Below are 9,070 nucleotides of genomic sequence, written 5' to 3'. Positions count from 1 at the left end.
AGCTCTAGGATACATGGACGTGGAGTATTTGGCCAAGTTAGCGATGTTTACACCGACAAACATCAATGTCTTAGTTCATTACATCCCTAAATCTTGTTAGTTCCAGGGTATCCTTGAATGAGGGATGCTGGTTGCTGCCTGTTCCACTGATTAAGTATCCTTTTCTGCTGATCAGGCTTGAAAGTATACAAAAGTCTTACATTGAAGAACGTCCTGCCTTAAGATAATGTTGACATATTCCGCATTTGGCAACACTGGGACTCTCTTCAGCCCCGTGGGCTGAGCTGGTGGCCCCTGGCAAGGACGATGTTCCTGCTCCCCATGCTCCTCGGAAGAGTGGCCACAGTGCCTCGTCTTTGGAGCCAAAGCCAGCTCTGACAGCTCCCCAGCAGCGCCTTGGAGCCCGCAGCCCATGGAGCAGCTCCGAGGGCTCCCCGCTGGGCTGCGGGACTCTGGAAAAACATTCCCTTTGCAAGAGAATTGCCCGGAAGCATTGGTCCTTTTCCTTGGCAGCGAAAACCCAGTCCCTGTGGGACAGCTCTTGTGCACAGCAGAATAACAAGGCACATTCCTTTCTCCTTTCTTTTCCCCAGCTACTAAGTGCCACAAACCCCACAAAGTTTGCTTGGTAACTGCCTGTGGACTTTCTTCCTCCTATCCTTTCCTSATCCTCAAACAAAACACTGCACGTCCCAGCCCTGGATGACCTGAAAGCAGGGGGAAGAGGGATGACACCTTGCAGGGATGCTGACGGCACTCCTTTCCCCTGGGGATGTACAGACACGACACTGTCGGGCTTGTTTCGCAGCCTGGCTGTCACGTCATTCCCGAGGCGGTTCGGGTGGAGCGGGGCTATTTTCACACTCCTACCATGCTTTCAAAAATAGCCGGCTTTATTTTAATGCTCCTGGGATCTTCGGCTGTTTAAAATGATTAGTAAGTCATAATGTAGTAGAAGTTGTACCTGCTGATGCACACTATTGTCATCAGCTTCTTCTCCGTGTAATTCCCGATAAGGCACGGGAATGTGTGAGGGTTGAGAAGGGGCTGCCTGATCAGCAGATCTGGTGAGCTGTGCAGTTCTCTGCAAGGGAAACTGCCCCATTCTTGCTGTCCCATACAGTAATGGTGCTGCTGGTATGTTTTCAGCTCTCTAATCCCCCCGTTTCCTTTCTGGAGTTGTCTCCACAGCTGCACGTCCCCCGCACTGTCCCTGAGAGGTGGCTTAGCCTGTGAAACCTTGCACGTGTCCCTGTTTAAGTTGATCCTGTTATTTTAGGCTGTTTCTTAAGGTCATCCCAGCTTGGTTCCACCAGCGTGTGCCTCTCTGTCCTCCTGGCTGATGGGTGCAGAGCAGTGGGCTGCCTCACCTTGGCCACAGATGCTCGCACAGGGATGCAAGGATGCGTTTCCCTCAGGGTATGCATCTTCCATTAGTCACTTCCTCACAGCTTTGTTTCCTGACCAGCCTCGTGGGAACACTGAACGAGGCAGTTCCGGGTCCATCACCACCAAAGAATGTCAAAGAGCCAACAGGCATCAAATCCKTGGGCCAGAACCATGGACTTCTGAGAACTTCAATCAGAGCAGCTCACTCTTGTATTATTTATGCCATGGTGGTGCTCTGGGAGCCACTGGAGCCAAGAGAACTTCACACCAGACATCCTCCCAAAGCTAACATCCGCCTGGCAAAACACCCAGGGATGAGGTGGGGAATTGTCTGATCATCCATGTGACCCATTGCCTTGCCAGGTCTGTCCCAGTTTGACTTTGGGTCACTGCCTGTTGATTCCTGAAGCCTGTTACTCCATCTAGACCCTTTCCTGCAGCTGCAGCAGGAAGTTTTCTGGCTGGGAGAAACACTTTGCTGCTGGGGGCACCGGCTGTGGAGATCTGAGCACTGGAGAGCTCTGCAGCCGCTTGTCCTGCAAGGCTCTGAGTGCCCGGGCTCCCACCAGCACTGCTCCACCCCAAAACCATTGGGTTTTTTCTCCCTCCTTCAAGAGCATCCTCTCTCCCTGGAGATGCAGAGATGCTCCAGAGCCGGTTCCAGCACCACCATAAATCCTGCTTGGAGCAGGAACTTCAGAGCTCCCTTTGCATTTCACACCTACTTACAGTGCTGCCACCTGACTCCAGGTGCAACAAGCTGTAATTTCCTGTAGAACGATGGGAACAGCTGGAAGCACCTCCAGCATCCCTCAGCACCAAAAGCTGCCTGGGATGTTGCTGCACATTTAGGGCATGGGGTAATTTGGGGATCCCAGGGCTTCCTGCTGTGCCAGGCCATAGGAAGCCGGGAGAACAGGGCCCATCATCAGCCATCAAATGGATTCACAAAAAGTGAATCCAGGCAGGAGGCCTGGATTTCCTCTGAGCTGCATTCCTGCCCTGTGCAGCAGCAAGCCTGAACCTCAGCGGCCATGCCAGGCCAGAGCTCAAGGTTGTCCCAGCAAGGCTGAGCAGAGGTCATAACAGGAGGATGTTCAATTAAAGCTGCTTAAAAAAGAAATCCAACTTTCCATATGCCTCTCTGGAGAATAAAACGGCCCCAAAGCTGAGCGCAGATGGGGTGCCAGGCGGGGGCCTGAATACAGCCCCCATGGCAGAGGTGACTCTGGCTCAGCTGTTCCCTCTGCCTCCGATCTGTGGGGATTGAGGTTGTCTTTTGGTGTTTCCTTATGGAAATTTGGACATTTGGCTCGGCAGAAATCCTCACAAAAGCTCGGACAGTGGCCAGCCCTTGACATAGTGTCCTCCAGGCTGTGCTCAGCTTCCAATGCTCCCGCCCCCACCGTGGAGCCAGGCTGGGCTCTTCCATGGGGACACCAGGCTGGGACAGTGGCACTGAGGGCTGTGAGAAGCCAAGGAGCCATCCCTCCTCTGCTGGTGGCCTCCACACCAGTCCATCCAGTTAGAGAAACCCAAGTGCACCCCCACAGATGGCGTCTTTGCCAGGAGGAATTTCCCTGGGCAAAGGAACAGAGGATTCAGACTCTTCAAGGATTCAGAGACGTTTTGGGTGGTGTGGCAGGAGGTCGGCCCTCGTGTCACTGCGCTACGTGTGCTCTCACTCACACAGCCACCCAGAATACTGTCACCATCTGCTTCCAGCTGCTGGGGACACAAGAGCCTCCCTAGCCCCTTCTGCGATCACAAAAAGTGAATTCAAACATCAACTCAGCTGGACTCAGCTGGCCTTTATCCCTTCTTTCTTCTTTTTTTAATAATTCAGGTTTGTCTCTTAGAGAAGAGAGAGGGAGATAATGTCTGCAGAGCATTTAATCTTCTGCCCAAAGAATAGCAGAGAGCAAATTAGGATCTACTCCAATTAATTTGCCTTGATGGGCAAAATCTGGAGAGCGGCCATATCTGGGAATTAAGAACAAAAGCAGGGAGTATAAAGTAGGTCACCGGAGTTTCATAACCAGAGCGAGGGGTTTTCACAGCATGACGGGTGTTCCAAAGGTGCTGGGGTCCACCAGTCTCATTCCCACTCTTCGCAGGTTTCAGCCTGGGCAACTGCTTTAAGCTGCTGTTGGCATGCAGGGAGCCAGCTGCTTGTTCCAGGAACAGGAACAAGRACGTTGTCCCTTCCCACAACTGGACACTGCTGCAGGACTCTCCCAAGCCCTTGGACCTATGGAAAGACAGACATCGGCTCATTGTCCCAGTTTTGGAGCCGCAGACAGCTTTCCTGGCATCAGCATGTCCACCCTTGCTATCACGCTGCTGCCCTTAGCCCTGCAGGCACCTCCCTGAAGGAGGATTGGGGGTGACAGGTGACAGTGGGATTTGGACAGTGCTTCGCTGTGGACTCTTGCACATGTGGTGTCACTGAGCGCTGGTGACCCACACATCCACCCTTTTCCATATTCCCAGCCCTGGCTTCCCAGTGCCATCAGTGCCTAGAAGCTGTGTGGTGACACGGTGACACYTTCCAGCTGTAGGACACACGTGGAAGCACAGCCAAGGGTGTGAGCCATGTGTGGTGACAAGCASCAGTGTTCAGGACATGTCGTGACATAGCCTGTGGCATGCACGGTGACATCTTCMAGGACATGGCACCTGTGTGGTGTGTCTTTGTGCACACGGGGTGAAACATTCCGAGTGTTTTGTGAGTGTCCGTGAGGCTTCCCAGGCTTTGATTCTGGCTGGATTGAAGCAGCATAGTTGTCTGTAAGTGWCACCGCTGTGACACCAGCCTGTCACAGCACCACGTTAGTGACGCTCCATCTCTCCGGCCAGCTCCCAGTGCCCCGCTGCAGGACGCTGAGAGCACGCCCGGCAGCGATCCCACCGCTCCCACCCCCACGGAGGTGCCGGCGGGCGCTGCGCGGTGCGTGGCCGGCGCCCGGCTGGCGTTTATCCTCTTAGCCACCCTGCCGGGATCCGGCACTAATTCACCCTTAAACACAGGATTGTCAGGAACCGGGGAGGAAAGAACCGCCGGATTATCCCCCCGGCGCTGGCGTTAAACACGGGGAGTGGCAGCTGCTGGATGGGGAGAGCTGGGGCGGTGTCCTGCCCCGTGTCCCATGGGGCACCGGCTCCGGGATCAGCATCTTTCCCCAGCTAGAGCTGACGGGAGCCCAGATGTTTTGTGTCCCCCCAGCCAGCTCCAGGCTGGTTGGAGAAATAAATGATGGGAAATAAAAWCAGTTCCCCTGCAGAGCTGAGGGGTCAGCAGCAACCGTTCAGCCCCATGAGATGGACCAACAAATCTGTTAGTGCTTACCGGACCCAGAGGCTGGGAGAGGACTGGGACAGCCAAGGTGACATCCCATATATCAGGGATCACATGTTTAAGTGATCAGACCTTGCAGGAAAAGGTTTTATATGAAACAAGCAATGATTTTCCCTGCCTCAATGAAGACAGTGATTACTGAGCTTCTTGCTCACACACCACAGGCCAGAGTGCAAAGGCTTCCCTGGGCCAAATCCATGTGCCCAGCTGCTGGAATGTTTTTGGGACAACCTTGAAGTCTCCCCAGAAATCACAGAAACAGCAGCAACTTACTACCCGTGGCATGTAGGAGCTCATGGCTCCTAYTTTCCGCTGAGCCTGGAACAATCCACCATGCAGTGTGGATCCAAGGATGTTGGCCACAGGATCTGGTTGCCCTTCCCAAGAGGAATGGTTTCCCACATGCCAGCCAGATCTACCCATCACTGCTGCAGGGGCCTGGGGCCACACCAGCAAGGAGCCTGTGATCTGTGCCATAGCTGGGGTAGCCCAYCTTCAATTCCAGTGGCCCTTTAGGCAGCAGGTGGAGAGCCATGGCTGTGCCCAGGAAAGCAGGGAGGTCACCTCCTTAGCCCAGGCCTAGGGGAGCTGGTTTGCACACTGGGTTTTAGTAGGTGGGAAAAATACCTTAAATTTTCAGCATAAGAGCAACAGGGATGSGATTTACAGCACCCTCCATTTATAGACACAATTTTAGCCATGTTAWAGTCACATAAACCATCTTGGTTTAACTTCAACAAGATCCACACAGACCTGGATGASAGTTTCAGTTCCCTGTTTCTTTCACCTCTATCATCTTGGTTAAAWAAACCAAACAAAAACCTTTTTTCCCTGTAAACCATAGTTTTCTTCATGACCATGAACACAGCAAGGCCAGAATAAAAAGGCTGGAAAAGAGAAAATGACACTTGAGTTGCGTATCAGAGGACAAACTATTCGCTGCCATAAAGACAAAGATGTATGTGACCTGTGTTTTCCTAAGGTGCCCTTTAAAACGGAGAAAACATTTGACCCACCTCTAAAGGGAATATCTGCTATGCTCAGCCCTGAAAAGCAGCTGTCAGGAACAGCAGGGCAGTGGGAATTGTCCCCTCCTCGGGCTGTCCATGGGCAATGGGAATTGTCCCCTCCTCGGGCTGTCCATGGGCAATGCAGTGGGGGAATGGAGCCACAGACCCTCTCTACTGACCCTTCTTGGGGACTGGTGCAGGGACCATCTCCTCTCCAGTCCCCAGAGCAAACACGGAGCGTGGGAAGGGCTCGAGGGGCATCCCATGGCAGAGAGACAGGAGAAATGTAAAAGTGTCTTTTAATATAAATATAAATCCATCTGTAGTGCTGCRGGAGATGACCGTGCCCCGCGAGGGATGCCCGGGAGGGAGGTGGGCGCGGCGGGGACCGGTCAGCACCCGGGGGGACCGACCCGGCATCACCCGGGTACCCCGCGGGCGGGCTGGGCTACAGCCGGGGCAGCAGCAGCGGCAGGGCCAGCAGGGCCAGCAGCCGCGGGTGCAGGGGGGTGGCCGAGCCCCGCAGCGTGGCCTGGTTGGTCTCAGCGGCCGGCGAGCCCTGGGCGCTGGCCATGCGTCCCCGGGCGCTGCACAGCTCCTGCAGGTTCCCCTGGAACTGGATCTTGCGGGACTCCTGGCGCAGCGACTCCCAGATGGTGGCCGCTTCCACGGGGCATCTCGACAGCACCTCGCTGGCGCACGTGTGGAAATCATCCCAAGACCTGCGGAAGAGGGCGGGAGTGGGGGGCTGCTGGGGCCGGTCACCCCCGTCCCAGCGGCTCCCACAAGGACACTCACTTGCAGATGGTGTCCAGCTCCTGCGCCTCGTCGCCGCCCTCCTCCTGCTGCTGCTGCTGCTGCCGGACACTCTGGACCATGCTGTCCCCCAGGCTGATGAGGCAGGCGGCGAAACCCTTGTAGATGGTGTCGCACTGTCCCGCCATGCTGACGGGCTCCTGGCTCGCGGCTGYGGGGCACAGAGAGGAGAGACCGAGCTGAGCCCCCGCCGACCCCCGACAGCCCCCGCCTGCCCGGCTCSGGGGAGGAGGCGCTCGAGTATCACCGGCTGGGGGTGACACTGCGCTCTGAAATGTGGCGAGGGGCTTCCACAYCCTCCCGAGCCCCCGGCATCCTCTCCCAGGGCACTTGTAGTGACCCTTCGCTCCTGGCCCGGGAGCCCGACGCGATGTGACCACCCCGCAGCGATGCTGCCACTCGCCACAAGGTTCCCGCCGGCCGCGTTATCTCGGGCCTCCCGGACTCTCCCCGGAGCCATCTGTCCCGGCCTTTATCCCCTGACAGCAAAGATTAATTTGTGACTACAACAGAAAAAAAAAAAAATAAACCAACAATGCAAAGGCTCAGCAAGCTGGAGTCCCTGCTCCGATTGCAGTGGGAGAGAGGGGGAAAAGGGAAAGGAAAGGGGAAATGAAAGCGGAAAGGAAAGGGGAAAGGAAAGGGGAAGGGTGGGCAGGAAGAAGGGGAAGGGGAAAGGAAAAAGGAAAGTAGAAAAGGAGGGGGAAGAGGAAAGGAAGGAGGGAGGGGAAAGGCAAGGAGAGGAAGGGGGAAGGGAAAGAAGAAAGGAGAAAGGTGAACAGAAGAGGGGAAAGGAGAAAGAGGAAAGGGGAAGGGAAAACAGGAAGGGCAAGTGGGAAAGGGGAATGAAAGGTACGAAAGGAAAAGGCACAAGTGCAACCCGGGCTGCTTTATTCTGAGAAGCCCCAATTCCCTGCTCTGCTCCACCAAGGATTCACCACCGGCACGGACCAAACCCTGGTGCTGGCCACAGGACAATGGGTGACAGGGTGTGTTCACGAGGACTGCGAGTGCATCCACGGACGGCAGGAAGCCCTAAAATAGCTCGGGGGGACTGGGGGGAAACCAGTGCATGGTCCTCAGCTCTGTCCCGGGGGTCCTGCAGGCCAAAGATGTGGGGTCCCTGTGCCAAATCACAGGAGTTACAAGAATTTTGGAAGTGCTGTAGGTGTGCACCAGGGAGGTTTCTAACTGAGGACAGCCCTGAGGGTGATCCCTGTGGGAAGGTGACCCCAGAAGCAGCTGAGAGTTTCCCGGTGTCTGCTGAGACAGCCAGGATGTCTCCAGGGAGCCGTGTGCCTTGCTACTGGTATCTCATGCCTGCACCCCTGGAACAGGGTTCTGAGCAAAATGTTTGCAATGAGAACCCCCTTGAGCACATCACCGAGGAAAGTCTCAGATTGATGCCAGAGCCGTGGGACGGAAATACTGCAGGTATCAATAGAGAAAGTGGGATCCACTGCTCCYCTTTCGACCTAACCAGGCAACAAGAGTGTCTCCCACCAGCCCAGGGACACAGCGGCTGGCAGGGCCARAAGGTGCCTCCCCTCAGCCGCCTGGTCCTGCTGCAGGCTGAGGTTTCACCTCCTGGGCTCCTCYAATGCCCGGCACAAGCCCTCCCCTTCTCTCAGCTCTCTCGGCACGGGGCTGGGCAGGGCGAGCAAAGAAGGAGAAACCAGGAGGACAAATCACCTCCGCTGCTCCGCTGCAAAGCCACGGGGAGAAACCTGCCCCGGCTCCGTCAGGGAGAAAGCCCGAGGGAAACGCAAGGAGGAAGTTTCCCAGGGCGCTGCAGAGCATCCCTGGCTCCCAGGCGAGTGCCGACGCAGCCATCCTGCTCCTGGGTTAGGGTCGGAATTACCCACCCTCTGAGCCTGRAATCCACCAGAAGTTTGGTGGTCCCTGTCCCCCACCCTCCGTGCAACCGGACCAGGTTAACCCCAGGCTCCCGATCCCTCTTCAGGCAGATATATCACTGGGTACCGCTGTGTTCCGCATCCTCCTTCGGCTCACGGAGTAGCGGGAGTGGGGAGGGGACGCGCTGGTGCCCGTGAGGTGCAGGAGCTGCTGGATAACGATCAGGGTGCCCTCCGGCCCCGGTGAAGGAGGGGAGCGGGGAAAGCCAGCAGGTGCGTGGGGTGGGCACASAGGGCTGGAGAGCCAGAGCTTGGGAGCTGTCCCCTCCTGGGCAGAGACACCCCGGACAGCGCTCTGAAGCGCCATCGCAAGACATGGGACAAGAGAGGATGGGATCCATCCTGGGATGGATCGCTGAGCCGTGGGGCAACCGCGCATCCCGCTCCCCGCAGCTACACAGGGTCCGGGAGGCGGCCGGGGGTCCCGCTCCACCCGCCAGCCCCCAGCCCAGGCAGGGAGAGCCCGAGGGTGTCGGTTCACCCGGAGCGGCACTCACCGAGGTGCAGGAGCAGCGGGCACACGACGCCCAGCAGCCGCCAGCAGCCGCCGCCCATGGTGCGGACCCCGCGCCGCCGCCGCC

The 9,070-nt window shown here is 56.6% G+C and overlaps 1 protein-coding gene across 1 annotated transcript; it reads right to left on the bottom strand.

Annotated features, from left to right (window-relative positions):
- Positions 1-5,860: 5,860 nt before the first annotated feature.
- NRN1L (neuritin 1 like) lies at positions 5,861-9,059 on the bottom strand. Its single transcript, XM_057385456.1, has 3 exons — positions 8,987-9,059; positions 6,556-6,724; positions 5,861-6,479 (listed from the first exon to the last, which is right to left on the bottom strand). The coding sequence occupies exons 1-3, from the start codon at positions 9,042-9,044 to the stop codon at positions 6,206-6,208; spliced, it is 501 nt and encodes a 166-aa protein (XP_057241439.1). The 5' UTR covers positions 9,045-9,059; the 3' UTR covers positions 5,861-6,205.
- Positions 9,060-9,070: the final 11 nt, after the last annotated feature.

The sequence above is a fragment of the Malurus melanocephalus genome, unplaced genomic scaffold, assembly GCF_030028575.1.
Source record: "Malurus melanocephalus ecotype Western Australia unplaced genomic scaffold, MMel_1.1 scaffold_827, whole genome shotgun sequence".
Classification (NCBI taxonomy): domain Eukaryota; kingdom Metazoa; phylum Chordata; class Aves; order Passeriformes; family Maluridae; genus Malurus; species Malurus melanocephalus.
This window is presented reverse-complemented; position numbering and strand designations above follow the sequence as displayed.

What these genes read in the sequence shown, in the direction of transcription:
- NRN1L (XM_057385456.1), bottom strand. Translation starts at nt 9,044, where the DNA reads ATGGGCGGCGGCTGCTGGCGGCTGCTGGGCGTCGTGTGCCCGCTGCTC. An exon ending in GAGCTGGACACCATCTGCAA is followed by an intron (nt 6,480 to 6,555) that starts GTGAGTGTCCTT and finishes CCTCTTCCGCAG; the next exon opens with GTCTTGGGATGATTTCCACA.